At 41.7% G+C, this 21,295-nt stretch overlaps 1 protein-coding gene across 3 annotated transcripts; it reads right to left on the bottom strand.

Annotated features, from left to right (window-relative positions):
• Positions 1–634: 634 nt before the first annotated feature.
• On the bottom strand, positions 635–19,354 carry mybpc2a (myosin binding protein Ca). Of its 3 annotated transcripts, none has more exons than XM_077618113.1 (25): positions 19,103–19,354; positions 16,971–17,054; positions 15,656–15,804; positions 15,482–15,599; positions 15,306–15,354; positions 11,920–12,152; positions 11,723–11,855; positions 10,790–10,914; positions 9,772–9,877; positions 9,531–9,700; positions 8,107–8,272; positions 7,070–7,176; positions 6,962–6,991; positions 6,532–6,671; positions 6,290–6,449; positions 5,812–5,916; positions 5,554–5,742; positions 5,333–5,467; positions 4,507–4,674; positions 4,345–4,433; positions 3,446–3,641; positions 3,009–3,148; positions 1,537–1,896; positions 1,278–1,464; positions 635–765 (listed from the first exon to the last, which is right to left on the bottom strand). In XM_077618113.1, the coding sequence occupies exons 3-25, from the start codon at positions 15,791–15,793 to the stop codon at positions 731–733; spliced, it is 3,279 nt and encodes a 1,092-aa protein (XP_077474239.1). In that variant the 5' UTR covers positions 15,794–15,804; positions 16,971–17,054; positions 19,103–19,354; the 3' UTR covers positions 635–730. The 3 variants fall into 3 exon arrangements, with proteins under 3 accessions (XP_077474239.1, XP_077474240.1, XP_077474241.1); XM_077618114.1 differs by lacking the exon at positions 19,103–19,354 and adding an exon at positions 17,833–17,896; XM_077618115.1 differs by lacking the exon at positions 19,103–19,354 and having other exon boundaries at positions 1,537–1,673; positions 1,737–1,896; positions 16,971–17,163.
• Between the last annotated feature and the right edge of the window lie 1,941 nt (positions 19,355–21,295).

Here is a 21,295-nt window from a genome sequence, read left to right as displayed (position 1 = left end):
TGGAAAACACACCCACCCAACCCAAAAAATATGACAATATTAAACATATAACACTATATATAAAAATGATTACTCTAATTATTTTAATAATTGACCAGCAATCCAATAAAAATGTTCAAATCACCAACAAAATGTGTATTTATTTGCATTTGAGATCCCCTTTTTGAAGAGTTCCTGAGTTAAGTTGTATCCCTAATTAATTTTTAATAATACATTGGTATGAATAGATTTTTGACCACGACGGTTGCCATCTTAAACCAAGCCTTGCGTTGTGTTTGTTTTGCGGCCGGGCAAGTTAGCGCTAATTGCTTTGCTCAGTGATGACCTGGGGAAAAGACCGGGCGAGAGCCAAAATGAAAATGAGCGCCGGCTAATTAGGCCGCTGTTGTCGGGGTGCCTTAATCAGCCTCTCGTGTTCTGCGCTAATGAGACCCCGATACCCACGGTTTGCACCATTGGCTCCACACTGTGTATGTGTATTAAATTAACACTTATCCTTGACATGAACCGTCCTTGACAGTGATAGATTTCAAACAATTTGGACGTCTATTGCCGTCGATGGCATGGAACAGGTTAAATAACTGATTTTTGCACTTATAAGTCGCAAGTGACAAACAGACGAAGGCAGAAAACATATTTGGAGGTTTTTTTACTTGAGGAAAAAGACAAAACTAACATTTGATGGCACTTAAAAATGATTTAGTGGGCGGGGCAACTGTCAGCGCTGGCCTCATTTCTTTACCTCCTCCACTTTGTCCTTGAACACTGCAAGACAAAACCGACACACATGAAGATGAGGATGCTGATGTCACACCAAAGTGGAGAAAGTAATGTTGGATGTCATAAGTTAACGAGATGTGAACATATTGTTCAAGTTATTGTTAGGACAAGCAGAAAAGTGATGCAATGATAACAAGTAAGAGCGCAATAAGTCCGCAGTGCAGATAAAATGATAGTCACCCAAAAATAGGTTGATTAAAAGTAAATATAATGCAGGAAAATGATTAATAGCCAAAAGTTACTCAAGAACTTTATGAATCCCAAAGCCTTCAAAGACTTAAATTAAAAGGGTTAACCTAACGAAAAACAAAACAAAAACAACAACAACCTTTAGTTTGAGTTAAAATATTTGAAAATTTAATTAACTAATTATTTAAACCTAACAAGTCATTGCAAAAAAAAAAGATAATAATCACCCCCAAAAAATGAAATACTCAAATCAAACTGCTCACAAATGGAGGAAAATGAATGCTAAATAAAAACTTTTTTTTGCTTACCTCGGACCTCCAACTTGCACTCCACCTCGTCTTCTCCCAGCGCGTTGACGGCCTTGCACGAGTAGCGCCCGCCGTCGTACGGGCTTGGTTTGCGGATGTTCAGGGTCAGAACCCCCTGATTGTTCTGCATCAGAAACTTTGGGTCTTCTCCGATGATCATCTTGTTCTTCATCCAAATGATTTTGGGCTACGACCACAACCAAAACGGGCCGTGGTGACAAAAAGCTACGCTTACGCGTGTCGCCAAAGTGGGCAATACCTTCGGGTGGCCGCGAACAGCGCAGCTGATGGCGGTGGTGTAGCCCGCCACGACACTCCGGTCCACCAGCGGCGCTGTGAACTTGGGGGACGCGCTCTGGTCCTTCTCTTTAAAGGGTGGAGGGTTGTACTCCAAACCTGGAGGGTCAGTCAAACATTGAGGCGGGCAAACCGTATAGTATAACCAACTTGTTGGCTTACCCGTTTTGCAGATGAGCGCCGTGTTTCCGCTGACGCCGGGATCCTCGCTCAGACCGCAGACGTTCTCGCTGAAGATTCGGAAGGAGTACTCGTTGCCCATGATCAGGTCGGACACGGTGCAGTTAGGCCGCCGGTTGTGCTCGTACACGGTGAACCAATCCTGACGCGATTGGAGATTGAAAATACATTTTGACTGTTAGGGTTGGCAGAAAGCCTTCGCAGCCAGTCCTCCCAGTCTAAATGAAGTCGAGGTATATCGCTGCCAATGGCAGGCAATGGTTTATATATGAATAAAAAGATAGGGTAGAGTGTAGTATTTCTTTTTATCCAGGTCGGTCCACTTGTGTGGACCATGTTCTCCCTGGGCCTGCGTGGGTTTTCTCCAGGTACTCCGGTTTTCTCCCACATTCCAAAGACATGCATGGTAGGCTGATTGGACACTCTAAATTGCCCTTAGATGAGTGTGAGCGTGAATGGTTGTTTGTCTCGTTGTGCCCTGTGATTGGCTGGCCACCAATCCAAGGTGTCCCCCTCCTCTGGCCCGAAGTCAGCTGGGATAGCCTCCAGCACCCCTCGCGACCCTAGAGAGGATAAAGCGGTTCAGAAAATACGACGAGGTGAGATATACATGTATATATAATATCTAAACAAAATACGATAATAATTAGTAATAGATTTATACTGTATATAATTAGAATTCAGACCTGACGTCCACATATGTGAACATCATATTTTGCGTCACATAGGCCACTCTATCTTGTAAAATATTACTTTTTGGGCATACTACATGCACACTAAGTCTTTATGGGGCATGGGATTATTTGCCCGATCATACTATTCATTCCATCCAAAATAAATGATCACAGAATAGTACCCACTTTTTTATGCAAAGCTAGGCTGATCTGATTGACGGACACAACTAGAAAAATGATCATGCCTAGCTTCTTAGTGCTGCGCTAGCACGTTCGATACTTGACAAATGACAAATCACGCAGGGACGAAAGAACCCACGCATAACACGCTAGCAGACTGTAAAAATCTGCAGCTGGTTCTGGTTGTGACATCACAACCCGAATGAATACACGTGCCTAGTTACTGTATACTGCTGCGATAGAGTGCGAAATACAACCAGACGAATAGCAGAACACAACGGAATAGAAAACCTGCATGTAGGATTTGACTTCATAGATAAACCTTTTCTGACATTTTAAAGTCAAATACCGTTGTATTTCATAACATTATTTAAAGCAGAGGTGGACCGCTCCGGCATACCATTGTCTTCAGGTCAGCTTTCTGAATAGTGTAGCCGATGATCTCCGCATTGCCGTCGTCTTTGGGCGGCTTCCACTCCAGCGAAGCGTTGAAGCCCCAAACGTCAGTGACGCGCACCTCCAAGGGTGGGCCCGGCTTTTCTACATCAAGAAACATATCACAGCGGCGTTTGTTCCAGTAGATGATTGGAGAGCAGAGGAACGGCTGGAGCCTCATCCTCTCATTAACTCAACCTTCTCAAGCGTCAAGTATGAACCTAATCCAAGTCTACATGCAAATAATCCTGTGGCGTAATCCTTCTGACCTGTGAAGAGATGCGGAATGAGCTGGCGGTCAGGATTAAAGAGCCGCTTTGATGACTTGAGCAAGTTTGGGGAATGAGGAGTTACGGTCACACGTCGGAGAGATTTGCGCTCATCTCGGAACGCGCGACTCACCCACAACCTGGATGCGGATGTCGGCGCGATCCTCCACGTTCTCGATCTGCACGGCCATCGTGTATGTTCCCGAGTGGAGCCTCTCGACTGAGCGGATGAAGAAGATGGAGTCCACATCGCTGGTGCGGGTACCCACGCTGCGATCCTCCAAGGGGGCGCCGTCTTTGTACCACGTGACCACCGGGCGAGGTTTACCCTAAAACAAATCTCAGGTCAAGAAGCTTCTCGCTTTAATGTTTACCTTTTCTACCCTGTCATCAGGATGGATGAGTGGTTAGCGCGTCGGCTTCACGGTGGTTGGTCCTGGGTTCAAATCCAGGTCGGTCCACCTGCGTGGGTTTTCTCCGGGTACTCCGGTTTCCTCCCACATTCCAAAAGACATGCATGGTAGGCTGATTGGACACTCTGAATAGCCCAAAGATGCGAGTCTGAGCGTGAATGCTTGTTTGTCTCCTTGCGCCCTGCGATTGGCTGGCCACCAATTCAGGGTGTAGTCTGCTGGGATAGGCTCCAGCACCCCCCGGAACCCTAGTGAGGATAAAGCGGTTCAGAAAATGAGATGAGATGAGACCCTGTCATCATATCCAACCCCGAAAGCCAGAGGGTCCGCCCCTTCAATCCCCTTTCCCAAATTTCTGAATGCATTTGGCAAAAAAGAAAATCAAAAAAATGGCAAATCAAATATTAAAACGAGAAAGTCAGCACTTCTAAATCTGCTACTCGTTACTTCACCGCCACCTGACCTACTTTGTGGCAACTCACTCATTTTTTATTTTTTCAGGAGTATTTTTAGAACCTTCGGGCCGCTTTTAAATCACACGTGTTTTCTGGAAGTCAACCAAAAGACAAAAAGATTTGATAAGAGGTTTGATAGATAAATAGACGTATCTAGGGCATACCTGGAAGGGGATGAGCAAGTTGACCTTCTCGCCAACAACCTTAACCAATCTGGTTCTAAGCTGGCGCGGTAAACGGATCTTTGGATGTTCTGCATAACAACAGACGTATTGACACTGATTATTTTCACTTTTGCTAAACATCAGGCATTGTGCTGGTCTGACCCATGATCTCTCTGATAGTGACAGCTTGGGAAAGCGTAGCCGGTGGGCTGCGTCCGGCGATGTTGATGGCCACCACCCTAAATAGCATCTTCTCCCCCACCGGTAGATCTTTCACACGGTACTGATTCTTCTGCACTGGCTCCTTGTTGGCCTGCACCCACTCGTCACCTGGAAAGATTTTGAAATCTTTCATTCATTCTTCCCAAAATTACATAATTCCAGTTTTGCAGCACCAAAATAAGGTTGCATACAAATTGTTTAATGTCTCATTCACTTGACTCATTCAAACATGCTATATATAAAGATTATGCTTATGGATTAGTATTTTGCTACCTCAAAATGGATTGGACACTTCTCGCTATCAACGGAAGATAGCGAGTTAATACTTAAAAATAGAATTGAAGATGGACAAAAAAGATGGATCTTTTTTACCCGATCCCGATCATCTCAAAACGCAGATTTTATGATCAAGTGATCGAATCGGGGACGTCGCTACCTGGAATCGAACCGTTACTCCCAACCAAATCTTGACATGAATTTGAGCCCTCCACCTTTTCTTGCTGAAAACTTCTCGTTCAGCTCTTTTGCTTCGAATCTAATTAGCACTAACCGTGAATTATGATTGAAGTAAATCTTTGTACTTTACGACCGGCGTTTTCATTTTATAATCTCCTCAATAAAGCTTCGTGTTGAGGATTATGGCCTCGTTAAGAGTCAAACGGAGAAGCGGCCACCTCGCATCTAACCAGCCACCCGCAAACACGATTGTCATTGGAACTTTGCTGGTTTCATGAATGCCTTTCAGAGTCAAGCACCCCCAACTTACTTCCTTCTTTGCAGTACTCAATGATGTAGCCGTCAATGCCGCCCGGTCCCACTTTCTCTGGAGGGAGCCACCGCAGAGCGCAGGTGGAGTCGGTCACGTCCTCCACCGAGAGGCGAGAAGGCTCACTGGTGGGGGCTGGGAAGGGTCAAAGGTCACTTCAATATGGCTAGAAAACACTCTTCTTCCGATAAGAATGATTGAACAATGGCGGGTGTCGGCACCGATGGGCATGAAAGGCTTCGAGTTGAAACTGGGCTGCGAGATTCCGACGCCGTTGACAGCGAACACTCTCATCTCGTAAACCACGCCCTCGATCATCTTTTTGGCCTCGTATGTGGTGGACTCGTACACGTCGAAGTTGAGTTTGGTCCACCTGGATGAGCCGATCTTCTTTCGTTCCATCAGATAACCTGGAGCCAGGAGGTCAAAGAACTCACATCATTCGACGTTAAATTTGAAAGTTAGGGGAGGCGAGTCACCTTTAACGGCCGCGCCGCCATCAAACGCGGGAGGATCCCATATGATGGTGGCGGTGTTCTCACCCACCGATGTGCACTTGACATTCTCAGGTGGGTCAGGCACGTCTGGCGAGCCGAGGGACAGATGGAGTAGTAAGGAGGGAGATGGAAAACAACTTAAAGATGGGAAAACAAAATAACTTTAAACCTAACTTACCGTTATCCCAACGCAGATTTACCAAAGCCAGATGGAACCATAGCATACCATACTACCAGACCTTACCATACCATACCATACCCTACCCTATATTCTAACCTTAACCACCCCTATTCTACCTAAAAGTTAAACCCAGAAAACCTTAACTCCTCCCCCCTAACCCTGACCTCTCTTGACACCTTACCTCATTACCTTACCATTACCCCGATAGTCCAACAACAGTCCATCTGACCTAAGCAAGTGCATCAACATAACAAAACACCAGCATCGCGGCCAACTAACCCACGACTTTGACGTAGAGCTCAGCTTTGTCTTCGCCAGCGGGGTTCATGACAGTAAGCGAGTAGAAGCCTTCGTCTTCCTTCTCGGCGCCCTGAATCACGAAGCTGCTCAGGGTCTTCCTGGTCTCCACGCGGACCCTCCCTTCTGCCTCGCTCACAGGCTGCGCCGCAATCCATAAAACAACTCGTCACGCGTCCTTCATTTGAAAACCACGTGTGTCTCACTGCCTCCTCGTGGCCCACCTTGTCGCCCTTCATCCAAGACACCACCGGAGGGGGATCGCCGGAAATCTCCACATCGAAGCGGAGTTTGTTTCCGGCCACCACTGTGATGGTGTTCTGGCTTCCGGTGCCGCTCGTGTCCAGGTGGATCTTGGGAGGATCTGTGGTGTGACATGACATGGAGTCATAGTATTTTATTATCTATTGAATATGACTATACTTGTTCAGTAGTGGAATAATTCCCCAAATATTCCATTATTTCCTAATGAATTCTGACGTATTAGTCAACACAGCCGTGACTGTTACGACTAAAACCTGTATAATGGAAAGTACAATACAATACTCAAGGAATTATTGTTCATAACAATAGAATACCAATATGACCATCTAGTAACTACCAAGAACCAAGAATGATTTACCTCGTAATTACTCTAATAATGTAAGAACTCACCTTGTCTGGGAACATAGTCAATCTTGATTTCTGCAAGAAATGAACATAATAAATGAACTCATATTTTTTCAAAATAATATTTTTTTAAATTGCGATTCACTGCTTTACCCATGAAGTTGAGCTTGGCTGACAAAGAGAGCGCATAGCCGTCGGGCACGAATGTATAATTGCCCACATCGGAGGGCTTCACGTCGTTGATGGTCAGCTTGTGCGTCCTGGAGATATGAGATATGACATGGTTACTTATAGAGCGCTGTCACTGCTTGAGCGGCAATTAAGCCACACCGAGGAGACACTTCTGCTTCTTTTGCCCGGCAACAAAATCATGCTAAATGGTTTTCACCTTGCGTGACCGCTGTCGCCTTGGAGTGTCTCTGATGTAGGGATAACCCAGAGAAGCTGTTGAATCCTGGTGTGTGTGTGTGTGTGTGTGTGTGTGTGTGTGTGTATGTGTTTATGTGTGTTAAATGGCTACACTTTTGCAGATTGCTGCCACTTTGAAAAATGGGTCAAACCCCCAAAGAATCATTCGCTATTGATTGTATGTTTGTAGTAAGCCGATGGAGTGGAAAAATGGAATACTACATCCAAGGGTTGACTCTTGAAACCTTCCAGTGTGACGCCAAAATCTTTTTAGTGTATCTCAAATAGCTTCCACAGTGACTGTGATACCTATCAGAGAAACTTCAATACCTTCGGGTGTGATTAGTGCAGCTCATTTACCTTCTGGGGCTAATCCCAGATATTGCAGTGTGACTAACACTATGTACTAAATCCTTCCAATGCGTGTGCACCTCCACTACCTAAGGCCGTACGCTCAATGAAGGATTCTTCAAATCTTAAAAGTTTCTCTTTTACAGATCACAATGATGGGGAAAAAAATACCCATTTTGTTGGTGTAATCTGATCTTCTCAGACATGACTCCAGGAGATGTTGGCTTTCCCACAAGGACCTCGGATTGGTTCAAATGTAGCACAAGTATCAGCCTCCCTCTAATGCAGTGTTTCCCAACCCATTCTTTTAGCATTGAAAAAAAAACACATCCTCAGGCACACCCTCAGATGTAATGCCTCGAATTTAAAACTGTCACCTTATCATCAAATTTTAAAATAAAATAATGTCTGTATATAAAAATATAATGCACCTTCCGATATGGGACATCTTGATGCGCTCGTTGGGCTGCACCTCCACGCCATCTTTAAACCACTTGCCGGTCACCTTCTCATCAGATACCTCGCACTTGAACAAAGCCTGCTCACTGGCCTGTACTGTTAGGTCAGCGATGCTCTGCAGGACCTCCAGCTCTTTCTCTGTGCACCAAAATAATATGGGCCAATGAACTTGTATCTTAGCAATTTGGAGAAATAATAGGTTACCTTCCAGTGATTTTTGTGATTTGACTTATTTCGATTTCGATGTAAATTTATCCTCTTGGTCAGCTAGCTACATTCTATTTTCTACTCCTCAGAAAAATTTAAAATTAGTAGGGATTTGCAACCCTGTCACCTGCAATTCTGTTCTTGGGATTATTCAAAATACACCCAAAATCATTATAAATGCTGAGTACGCTAATTTAAACAGGCATTTTGATCATCTATCATTTATAATTGATGAATGTGGAGCAGAAAATCAAAAAATTTAAGGAATCTTTGAACCAGGGGTGTCAAATGTGGGGTCCATGGGCCGGACGTGGCCAGCGAGGGGGTCCGATTATTCAATGGCAGCCAATGATTCAATAAAAAATACTTAAAATGCAACTATAAACCAATGGGAAGTAACCTGGAAATGCCTCAAAAAATCAACAAGAACTGATATACGAACAAAAATCATCCTGCAAAGTCCCTCAAAATCAATAAGAAAAGATCCAACATTTACCAGAAGTGATCTGTAACTACCCTATAATGAAAGTTTTAAAAAAGGAATGCAAAATTAACTCATTGCCTGCTATTTAAAAATGTCCAATTCACTTAAATTGGCCGTGGATGCTCATCTTTCAGTGCCATTGTCGGCGCTAGATGTCCAATCCATTTTAACAGGGATGGACAAATGAATGAACGTTCATTCGCCCCTCACAGTCAAAATGGATTGGACGTCTAGCGCCGTCAATGGCGGCAAGTATGTTCAAGTTTGGGGATAAAAATAAAACTGTCTGGCCCACATGAGTTCAAGTTGGCATTAATGCATCCCCCGAACCAAACTGAGTTTGACACGCCTGCTTTAAACCAAAATGTTTTCCAATCCTGGAAGAGATTCAAGGAAGGCCAAGACGTGACCTTCGAATCAGGTTTGGACATGTTGAGCAAATTCCCCTGACAAGCAACCCCATGATAGAACAACTTCCTAATAAATGGAGAAGTATTAATTACAGCGGTGACTAATTGATGAGCTTCCACGCGCGTCTTGATGGAAAACATCAGCACTTAGCGACAGCCGAACTAATTGAATCACCTGTCGGCAAACTTTCAACGTCAATTATAGCTCGCCACCCGGCCGCTGTCGGCTTTCACTTTAGTTTCATGGCCGATTTGATGTTCCTTTAACGGGAAGAGGCACGATTAATACATTTACCTTCCACTTCCAGCTCGGCTTTGGATTCTCCACCGTTGGTTAAGGCAAAGTAGGTGCCAATGTCTTCCTTGGTGGCGTCGTTGATGATTAAAATGTGCTTTTTGCCATCCTTCTTGAATCTGTACTTTGAAGCCGCGCTGTCTTTCGTCAGCTCCACGCCGTCTTTCATCCTGAAGACAAATATTGACTCGATTCGAGATGGTTGGCACGTAGTATGGAAAGAAGGATCGATCTCGCTCACCATTTGACATGCGCGCCTTCCTCCGAGACCTCCACTTCAAACTCAACCTTTTCGCCTACCACCGTGTGGACGTCATCTAAAAGCTTGGTGATTGTCACCGGAGGCTCTAAGCGACAGCAGAGTAAAAAAAATGTATATAGCATCAATGGAGAAGTATAAGAGGAAACAACAGCAATTTGTATCTGTAGATAGATTAAAGCATTAAAATGGGGAATCCTGTGTCCATTTTTAGAAAAGCACTTTTGAATTTTTCAATACTTTAACCAACCTTGAAAGGACGCCTACAAACGATGATGCTTTCATTCAGTTGCACGATGCAAAGTCAAATCAAAATTAGAAATCTGCTTGAAACTTTAATTTATGTTTTATAATGCATGGAAAAGTCTTTTGAAGTCATATTTTGACCACTTTATTTGTTCATTTGATGAATAAAGTTATCCAATCCAATATACATATATGCATGTTAAATATGAAACTCTAGAGTAAGTCACAAATAAACAAAGGCAGGTAAAAAAAATAATCACACATTAATAATAGTCACTAAAAAACTATACCTTTTTGGCTGTTTTATCGGAGTGTCTATTATGGATATATTCAATTTTAAAAAAAGCAATATGCGTCTTATTTTGTGTTTGTCTTTATTTAATTAAGGAAAGCAGATGGACAGAAGTGTATGAGAATATGCTACCTGGCTGTAAGTAGCATTACAACCTCATTAAGGCTTGGTTCACGAAGGTGATGCAATTTGGCTCGAGGATACATCAAATAACGAAACGAGAGAAGTCAGGACAGCTTTGGGTATAGCTACTGTATAAACTACTGTACTTTTAAATGTATAAAAAAAATTCCTGTGTATGGCAATGTAAATAGTTGCAAAAAAACAACTTTGGATATTGCGATTCATCTTTTCGATGCTAGTAGTAATCCTTCAGCCTTCTTTAGCTAGCACAAATTTTCCCTTTGGACGAATGAATGAAGCGAGTGATGAATTGAGGAGGCAAAGAGGTGAGTCAGCTACCTTTGACGAAGACCTCGGTGAAGCATTTGTCTTCGCCCACCACGCACTCGTAGGCCGCGTCATCCGACAGGTTGCATTTGTTGATGGTGAGCGTTCGCCGGTTGCCCACGCTCTCAAACACGTACCTGCCAGACAAACAGGACCGCCGTCACCCGGACCCACGCGCCACCGGGAATACTACCCTAGAGCTCACTACGTTGCCGTGGTAACCTGACGGCAAATGTTGTGAACAAAGCAATGGTGAGGTCAAAAAAATACACTCATGGGAAGTAGATGACATCAGGATATTCTAATTGAATTTCCTGCCAAATGTTTGTCATTATGCAGATTTTGTTTGGTATGTTTTTTAAGAAATATAAATATAAATAATAAATCTATGAAGAAAACACCGTTCGGGTATCATAAGTATTTTGACATGCTAATCTGATTATTCCTGAAATTAGGTTTAGGTTTTTTTTTTGTTAATAGTAAAGTGGGGCAATTTACATATCTATAGATATTCTTAAAGATACAATTAGATCATAAATGCATGAATTTGATTTTGCAGGAATGCTTTTAAAAAGATTCCGTGTCATACACTGTGGTTGAAATGTCATTTTCATTATTATTTTTATTTTTGTAAGAGTACCTTAATAGTATTTTAATTTACGAATGTTTTTGTTGTTTAAAATGTTTATCAATTTAATTTGAATAACTTTTCCATATCATAATCATTTGGAAATTTTTATTTCATATTATCCCTAGATTATTTCATTTTAAGAATGATAATATTTACTTGTTCTCCAATTGGTTGGCAACCAGCTCAGAGTTTACCCCGCCTCTAGCTCATAGTATGCGAGGGTCGGCTCCAGCACCCCTGCGATCCTCGTGAGGATAAGCAGTACAGAGAAAGAGAAATGAATGAAATATATCTGAAACTAATGTTGGACTCACTTGGCAGAGGGTTTGATCTCCTGTCCGTTTTTCAGCCACTTGATGGGGACGTTGGGGTCGGCCACCTCCACACTCAGCTGGATCCGGCGCCCCTTGTCGACGGAGTAAGCGGGCTCGAGCTTCTTCAAGAAAGCTGCGGGACGACACGGCGGTCAGCCTGGCGAGTCGACGACAGCGAGGAGCGCCCTTCCACTCACCGTCGCTCTTCTTGGGCTCCACCGTCTTCATCTTCTTCAGCCTCTTGAGCATGCCGCGCAGGTCAGTGATGCCGTACTCAAAGGCGATCTTCTCGTAGTCGCACGGTTTGGCCGCCTTCAGGATGTCCCACACGTCCACCTCCTGCTGGGGGGCCGCCTGCTGCTTCTTCTTCTGCCTTTTTTTCAGGAGGGCACTGAAGTCCAGGTCGCCGGCGTCTTCGTCTGCGTCGCCGCTGCAGGAGAAAAAAATATTTGTAAGGAAGTGGCAAATTTGGTTCTGGACTTAGATTTCAACACCACTTTGCATCATTGCTTACTCAACAAAAGGGTCTTGATGAGGGCTGTCTATCCATTTTAGATTTTTCATTATACTATAGATTTGATTTAGCGTATTTTTCGGACTACAAGTAGCACTTTTTTATAAGTCGCACCAGCTAAAGGATACGGAATACACAATGGAGAGGGAAAAAAATATAAATATATAAGTTGCAATTTTGGGAGGCCATATTATATTTTTTCAGAAAATAAGAACAAACATACATTAGGGTAAGAATCATCAAATGGAGAACAACAGGCTAGCAGTTTTTCACATAACTATATCCTAAAAAAAATAAAAGTTGGTGGCTGGAGAATAAGAAAAACAAAGTCAGCCATCCAAACAATGAAAAAAATGCGATTTATAGTCTGGAAAATACGGTAGTTGGGTTAGTTTATAGCAGGGGTGTCAGACTCGGGTTGGTTTGCGGGCCGCGTTAACGTCAACTCCATTTCATGTGGGCCAGACCATTTTAGTTATAATATTTAGATTTTTTTTATAAATTTAATTAAAGAACTGGATTAAAAGCCCTGAATATTGAGTTTTTTATAGATCTAAAACAATGTTTATTTTAGCTTTTTTATATAGATTTTTAGATTTTACAAAAGGATTTTTTAACTAAAAACACAGAAAAAATTGATTAAAAAAATACAATTATTGATTTAAAAGGGGGAAAATCAGGAAATTTAATATACATCCATACCCTTCATTTTAATTTGATCCTAAAACAGAAAGTCGGCACTCATGATTTACTTTCTCGGACCACACAAAATGATGCGGGGGGCCAGATTTGGCCCCTGGGCCACCACTTTGACACATGTGGTTTATAGGGTGGATTTACTCATTTTAACTTGTCTACTTCAGCTTTTTTTTCCTTTATCCGCATTTTTCCTTCCTTTTGCTTGTCCATTTTTTTGTTGACTGCTTGCACCACCCATATAGCCAGAAATATGTCTGAATCCACTTCCTTTTATTTTGTCCAGTTAAACTTGGCGGCAATCTCAATTCCGAGCCTCTTCTCGCCCCTCCTCGGATGAGCGCTCCGTTCACGGATAACTTGCGCGGCAGTGCCGTAATCCCCGAAGGAGGGCAAATCCTCCCCGCGGAGCGATAATAACCTCATCGGCGGAACTCGCCGGCTCGGTGATCGGTTGAGCGTGAAAACGTCGGCGCGGCCTTACCGCACTGCCTCGGATAACCTCGTTGCTGGGAGGGCGCAGCGGGCTGTTGACCGAGATCTTATCTACAGATGTATCACTCCTTAACTATTTCATTCATTTTTTGCCATAGCGCTTATTCTCACAAGGGTTGCTTGGGGTGCTGGAGCCTATCCAAGTTAACTAATCGCAGGGCACCGCTAGAGGGACAGCCATTCTGACTCACATTCATAGATAGGGCCAATTAAGAGTGGTCCAGTGGGAGGAGACTGGAGTACCCGGAGAAAACCCACGCGGGAACGGGTTAGAACACACAAACTCTACACAGGAAGGTCGGAACCCACCGGGAATTGAACCCTCAATTGCAGAACTGTGAAGTGTACATGGTAACCACTCGCATAGCTAACTATGTAATTTTTAATTGATAAATATAAATAAATAGAAATGATTGCTCTTCTGTTTCATATCACAAACATATTTTGCTAATTTGATAATAATCCCTTTATTCCCCTTTTCTGATCTCGGTGACCCAAACATATTTTGCTAGTTTGATAATAATCCCTTTATTCCCCTTTTCTGATCGGTGACCTTTGACCTTATAACCTAAAACTGTTATCGCCTCTTCTGGTTGATATTACAAATATTTTCTGCAAGTTTGATAATAATTTCTTTGATCATTCCTGAGCTAATATCAGATCACTTTTCTGACCTCTATAACCTTTGACCCCATGACTCACTTTCATTTTTTCATGATTCATTCATTTTCATTACTCTTTTTTTTCACCACCCATTTATTAAGAGTGCAATTAGACTAAAAACCAGCAGATGGAGGAGTGGAATTTTATTGACACTTTGAATCTGACTAAGTAAGAAGACTGAAAACACAACATATTTTCAGATCTGCCCTATTGTTCCTTAAAATAGTAAATAGATAATCTTCACCATCATCATGTAGGATGATTACTGAATTGTATTTTGACATGACTCTCAGTGCATTTAATGACATTTTGCCCAATATTGTTATTGATACTTTATATTTTCACACTAGGCTTGCGAATTGCGTACACACAGCGTCACAGTGTTAGTCGTAAACATCGTTCATGTTTAACCTTGTGAGCTAATAAATCTGACTGGGCTTTCCATTTACTCCTCCTCTTCCTCTTGCGATATGATCCCCCCGCGCGAATGTCGTCTCTGCCGCGGTGTCGGCAGCTCGATATCGCTCCGTCGCTTCGCATGCTACGCTGCCCGTCTTCAACGAGGCGAGCTAACGAGGACGGGAAATGATGCCCTCCTGCGCAGATTACCGATACGAACGCACGCTGAAGGTGGATGCGGATTTATCGGAGAGCTGGCGGCTCAAAACGACCGACAAGTCGGTGCGAGTACTGTAATGTATATAAAGCGGGGCCTTAAAATGCGAGAATCGTTCATTCTGAGACAAATTTCTTGCAGATTATTTTCATCTGAGTGTATTCCGTTTGTGAAAGTTTGGGAATTTCTTACATTCTGATATAAATTCAACATTAAAAAAGTGGTTTGATCATCCAAGACACGAGAAGAGAGTCAAAAAAGGTCATTCAACCCAAATAATTAAACGTTGTCTTATCAGAATTTGTGGCGTGGTGGACAAGTGGTTAGCGCGTTGGCCCACATTTCTGATAGAGGGTTCAAACCCCGGTGGGTTGAGGGCTTCCTATGTGCAATTTGCATGTTCTCTCCGGGCTTGCGTGGGTTTTCTCCGGATACTCCGGTTTCCTCCCACACCCAAAAAACAAGCAGGTTGTACACTCTAAATTTCCCGTAGATATGAGTGCCTGGGATGGGCTCCAGCACCCCCCGCGACCCTTGTGAGAATCTGAATTGAAACCAATGTAGGGCAATGGACATGGACAATACAAACGGCCACTCACGATCGTTTGAAGGCCACCAAAATGTTGTCCTCTTGCTGCTCTTCCACGGCTGAAAGACAAACAAAAAACATTGAAAGGCGTAATTCCGTCATCTCCACACAATAGAAAAAAATGCGTGCGCTTATTGTCTGACAGAGGCGATTTCACGGTAAACGAGGTAAACGGCCAGGACGCACCCTCCACAGCCACCTCGAAGGTGCAGCTGTCGCATTTGTCCTTGGAGGTCACCTCGCAGCGGTAACCGCCCGCGTCGCCGTCCACCACTTTGACGATGCGCATCTCGTACGTGTAGATCTGCCAAACAAAACCAAGCGAATCATTGGCGTCGTTGAGGAAGCGAATGACAATACCTTGGTGTTGCGGTCGTAGGTCTCCTTGAACTGCAGGTGTTTGCCGGCTTTGCTGCCCAGGTCCAGCCACTTGCCCTTCAGCCACTTCATGGTGGGCTTCCTCATCAGTTTGGACGAATCCACTTTGGCCACAAACATCACATCTTGGCCTGATCACAAAGACACCCATCAATCAAATAAGCCTTTCATGTGTACAATATACATACATATACACTACAATAAAACTTGCTAATAGTAATGAGAACTGAGCCCTAAAGATTCTAGGGATACTACATAAGTCAAATAATGATGTACTGGTTCACTCCCCTACTACTACTACTACTACTACTACTACTGCTGCTGCTGCTATTACTAATACAACTAATGCTACTACTACTACAACTACTACTAGTACTACTCCTACGGCTGCTGCTGCTATTACTAATACAACTACTGCTGCTACTAATACAACTACTGCTGCTACTAATACTAGTACTTCTACTGCTACTAATACTAGTACTTCTACTACTGCTACTAGTACTTCTACTTCTACTACTGCTACTTGTACTTCCACTTCTACTACTACTAGTACTTCTACTTCTACTACTGCTACTAGTACTTCTACTTCTACTACTGCTACTTGTACTTCCACTTCTACTACTACTAGTACTTCTACTTCTACTACTGCTACTAGTAATTCTACTTATACTACTACTGATACTACTACTGCTGCTATTACTAATACAACTACTGCTACTACTACTAGTACTACTACTACTACTGCTGCTGCTATTACTAATACAACTACTGCTACTACTACTAGTACTACTACTACTACTACTGCTGCTGCTATTACTAATACAACTACTGCTGCTACTACTACTACTACTTGTATACTGCTACTACTACTTGTATACTACTACTACTCCTACTGCTACTACTACTTGTATACTACTACTACTCCTCCTACTGCTACTACTACTACTCCTACTCCTACTACTCCTACTGCCACTACTACTACTACTACTACTACTAATACAACTACTGCTACTAGTACTTCTACTACTGCTACTAGTACTTCTACTACTACTACTGCTGTTGCTGCTATTACTAATACAACTACTGCTACTACTACTAGTACTACTACTACTACTATACTAATAATAATAATAATAATAATAATAATAATCGATTGGCAGTGTGATAGTGAGTGCAAATGGTTGTCTGTCTATATGTGTGCTCTACAGCGGAGTGGCGACCAGTCTAGGCTGTTGTCCGTGTTTTGCTCTAAATCAGCCGGGATACGCTGTTATTTATTTTTGTATTTTTTTGTGACCTTTGATGGCGGTGGCGCTCTCCGGCTTGAGTGCAAACAGGCCGGTCAGCTCGGACAACTGAGGCTCCACACCAGGACCGACCTCTGCCAGGGTGATACACAATATATGTCACCATCAAGAAAAATGACAACCGACTTACAGGATACGCATTGTGTACAACATTGTGTCTACAGGAAAAAGAATTCTTAGGGTGCTCTCACGCCAACAGTCCACTTACGTGAGTAATTTAAAATAAGAAAATAACAGTGCAGAATTTAATTTCTTGGATGTCTAATGGTGGAGAAAAATGTGAATAAAAGCCACCATTTCCAGAAAGACATTTTAACCACTACTATTTTAGCCAAATGAAATGAGTTTCCCAGTTTATGTGCGTGGCTAGAACTGATGTCACAAAATGGCAAAATATCATTTTTCTATTGATTACTTTCTCCATGATCAAAATTCTAGAAAATTTCCCATTTGCAAACTGAAATATTTTAAGCAACCACCTTTCCCATGAAGGTCGCTTATATTAATGTTTCATCTGTCCCTTTCAGCAATTTTTTTTATTAAAATCGTCAGCGTGAAAGCACCCCAAATTTCAACTTTGTGTCAACACTGAGCAAAAACCATCATTGTACATTTTTACGGGTACAATGTTTTGTCAGCGATACCCCTCAAACGTTCATTTGCTATTTACCTCAAGACCCAACAATTAGTTAATTATCATAATGACTTCTACTGCTCCCTCTAAATTCTACCACATGCTCTTATTCGGTTAAACTTCAACGCTCCTTTGAACGCAGATAACAAAGGACCAGGGTGAGGGAACACGCCAATAATGAAGGATTTTTTTTCCTTCAGTACGTCGACAAATCTTACCATCCGGGGGCAACTCTGCATCTTAAAGCGTGTTGGTGGGAAAGAGAAAGTGTGTCAGTTGTTTGGAACACACGGTATCCGCGTGTGCTTATTGAACACAAATTCAAGATGATTGAGTTATTGTATCAACAATAATCAGGTTAAATTATTTACAAAATGATCCCGTTCATGAATGCAGGATCTGGGTAAAGCTACAATTTAAAAAAACTTTCCATTAGTCATGCTAATTAAATATTTTGAGTAGACATAACAATTCTTCAGTTCAACCTATTCTTGAGTTAGGAGTATTTATTTACATTAACATGGTGAAGTTGATGAACTGTGTTGATTTAATGTGGGTGATAAAGTATGTAAGTAACTAAACTTGAAAGGATAAATTGTGTGAAATGGTTGCAACCCGCACTGTGTTCCCTGCCAACTGAAGTATAACCGCGGGTGTTTAGCTAAATTGTCGGCACGATCCGCTGCTTTTGTGGTGCCGTGGGTTTATTCCTAGTTGAAGCAGATTATTACATTATTACTTTTTTTACCATTTTAGATTTCAAATTAGAATAAAAAATGAATATGCTGATCATTTAAGTCTTTAAAAAATCAAAACAAGAAATATCTGTGCACACCAGTGCTCAAAATTTAAGGTTAGTCGATATGTATGGCCCTGAAATGCATAATTTCACATTAAAAAAAATATTTTTACATTTAAAAAAGAAATTGACTAAAAAAGTTACATGTTAAAAAAACTGTTTTACATTTCAAAAAACAATTTTACATTTAAAGACAGAAAAACAAAGAGGTCCTAAACCAAAATTTTGAAATGTAAAAATGTTTTTTAAATGTCACCATGTTTTTTTTCTGATATAAACATGCTTTTTGAGATGTTATTTTTTTCATGTAAAAATGTTTTATGATATGCGATTGTTTTTGAAAATAAAAATAGTTTTGCAATTCAGTGCCACTGCAGCCATGGCATGAAATCCATTTTTTTTTTACATTTTTTTTACGAAAAAGGTGAAAAATACTCAAATTATTTTTCAAATCATCCGCCAAGAAAAATTCTTAACTCCAAAAATGGATTACTACAACTATTAAAACGAAAACCCAGCTAAATTGATAATCCCCAACCATCGGCAGAGCCAATGGAATCCTTTCAAAATTCAAATTCACACAGAAGCTTATGTTTAAGGACGCAAAAAAGCGCAACGAACAAGCAGGCAAAACAGCAAGTGGGGAACAGCGAAGGGTGGGCTCGTGTTGTTGGCGCACGCCATCTTACCGTCGCTTGGCTCAGAGTTTGCTGAGTGAGAGGAAAGACGGATGCCAGTGAGGCGCGGAGGCAGGAAAGCGGCAGCACGTTTGGGAACAAAACACAAAAACGCGACAGCAGCTAGCAAGCCATCTTACCTGAGGTCGGCTGAGCGTCTGCTGATGGACGGATGCAAAAATAAAGCAGGGAGTGGAAATGAGTGCGTTTGGTAGATTGCCATTGACGGTGACAAACATCTGTCAGTGAATGACTTTAGTAGGATATTAATAAAATCATGAATGATTGATTTTTAGAAAAGTGTAAGAAAATTCTGATTTTGTAAGCCAATAAGATTTTTTTCCCCCAAAAAATGCCAACTACATAATGCAGTAAAAACAAACAATGTGATTTTTTGGGAGTATTTTTAATAAATATGATTATTTGGTCATTTTCACCATCTAAAATGATCCTTGAACGAGAATATTTTATATTATTAACTACAAAAAATAGACAAAAAAACTTTCAAATGAAAAGAAGGATGTGTTTTTTAATTTATTTTCGTCTAAAAAAATACCAAATACATAATGCAGTAAAAACAAACTATGTGAATTTTTGGGAGTATATTTCTAAAAAATGATAAATACGATTATTTGGTCATTTTTACCATCTAAAATGATCCTTAAACGAGAATATTTTATATTATTAACTACCAAAAAATCGACAAAAAACGTTCAAATGAAAAGAGGTTCAAGCAAACAATGTTCCATTTGGTTCAATTTCCTTCAAAATTTAACAATAAGTCCAACAAATTCATAGATTTTTGTTTTTTAACACGAGAAGTAATCATGTTTCAGTGCCACTGACAGAGATAGATGTCCAATCCATTTGAATGGCAAAGGCTGGCATGGTCATTCCCAGTGAATTGGACATCTGTCACCAGCAATGAACACACTTTGCATTGAAAAACCCCAAATAATTGTCATTCGGAGCCAATTTTCAGCTGAAAATTGACCAAAAACCATACGAAATGAACCCCGCCTACACACAAAACAAGCATATTTAAAATGCGTATGCATATATCCTGAAGTGTGTGTATTTTCCTGACGATGAAGGCCATGCAGATGAATGTTTCATGTGTCCTTCAGCTACCTTTGTGCAAGTTTGCAGTAAAGCCCTTTGATCACTTTTGTACTAAACTTAAAAGATCTAGAGGGGAATTTTGTACTTATTTCTGGATTGTATTTTTGGTTCGATTCCCCTTCTCACCCCTTCACCACCGAGACCATTTTTTTCCTAGCATCTGACGGTAGTGGGGTGACTGCATGTGGGTGTGTTGGTGTGATGCTGAAGTTCCTGAGGAAGGAAAGACCCTAAAAAGATGTTTGCCTCCCCCGTGAGTTGGCAGGCAGCTAATCGCTAACGAGGCGCCCGAGAGTCACAAACACCTTTTTGTGTGCTCACCTTGTCGGATTAAGACGCGCTGGTGTTCGGCGGGCAAAATCTAATGGGGGATGAGTGCGTGCGTGTGTGTGCGTGTGTATGTGTGTGTATGTGTGTGTGTGTTCGCCGTCAATCCACATGAATTAGTGCATAAGCAGGTGCAACGACAAGAAAGAATGAGGACTTAAATCAACACGTGCAACCACATTTGCTTCTTCAAACACTCACACTGTGTGCGTATCATTGGATGGATTTGCCGTGCATATGAATATGAATGGATATATGCAGGTGAAATGTGCATTTGAAGTTAGGTGGCCTTTTCGGTGTGGGTAGGGGAATATGAGCGATTTTATTGTTCGTATGTGTGTATGATTTCCTCTGCTATGAAACTATGGAAGACGGAAGTTGTGTATTGGGTTGCATATGTTTGTTTGTGTTTGAGATAACTCCAGAACGAATAAAGGGAATATTTGTAATATTTGTTCTAATGTCACATGGGTCATAAATGGAATTTTGTGACAATGGGCCTATTTCAGTGAAATTTGCAAGGTTACCCCAAAATGGCGGTGCTTTGATTTTGGCTGCTGAGGCAGGAGGGGGAAATAAAGGATTATGATGAAACTTGCAAGATATGTTTGTAATATTGGATGAGATGGGATAACATGAAAATGTTCTGTTGTGTTTGTTAGATATTTATAATCCTAGCCGTGTTTGGTCCCCTGACGTGAAAAGATAAATAAAATAGGCTGGTTACAGACTTTTAGGTTAGAGGCTTTTTTATAG

This window comes from Stigmatopora argus, chromosome 14 (assembly GCF_051989625.1).
Source record: "Stigmatopora argus isolate UIUO_Sarg chromosome 14, RoL_Sarg_1.0, whole genome shotgun sequence".
NCBI lineage: Eukaryota > Metazoa > Chordata > Actinopteri > Syngnathiformes > Syngnathidae > Stigmatopora > Stigmatopora argus.
Note: the sequence above shows the minus strand (reverse complement) of the source record. Positions and strands in the feature narration are given on the sequence as shown.

Bases quoted from the DNA above. Each gene is read 5' to 3' on its own strand.
- mybpc2a (XM_077618113.1), bottom strand. From the start codon at position 15,793: ATGTTTGTGGCCAAAGTGGATTCGTCCAAACTGATGAGGAAGCCCACC. The intron at 12,153-15,305 runs GTGAGTGGCCGT...TTTCTCCTGCAG, and splicing joins TTGGTGGCCTTCAAACGATC to CGGCGACGCAGACGAAGACG. The intron at 4,434-4,506 runs GTCAGACCAGCA...GTTGTTATGCAG, and splicing joins CACTATCAGAGAGATCATGG to AACATCCAAAGATCCGTTTA.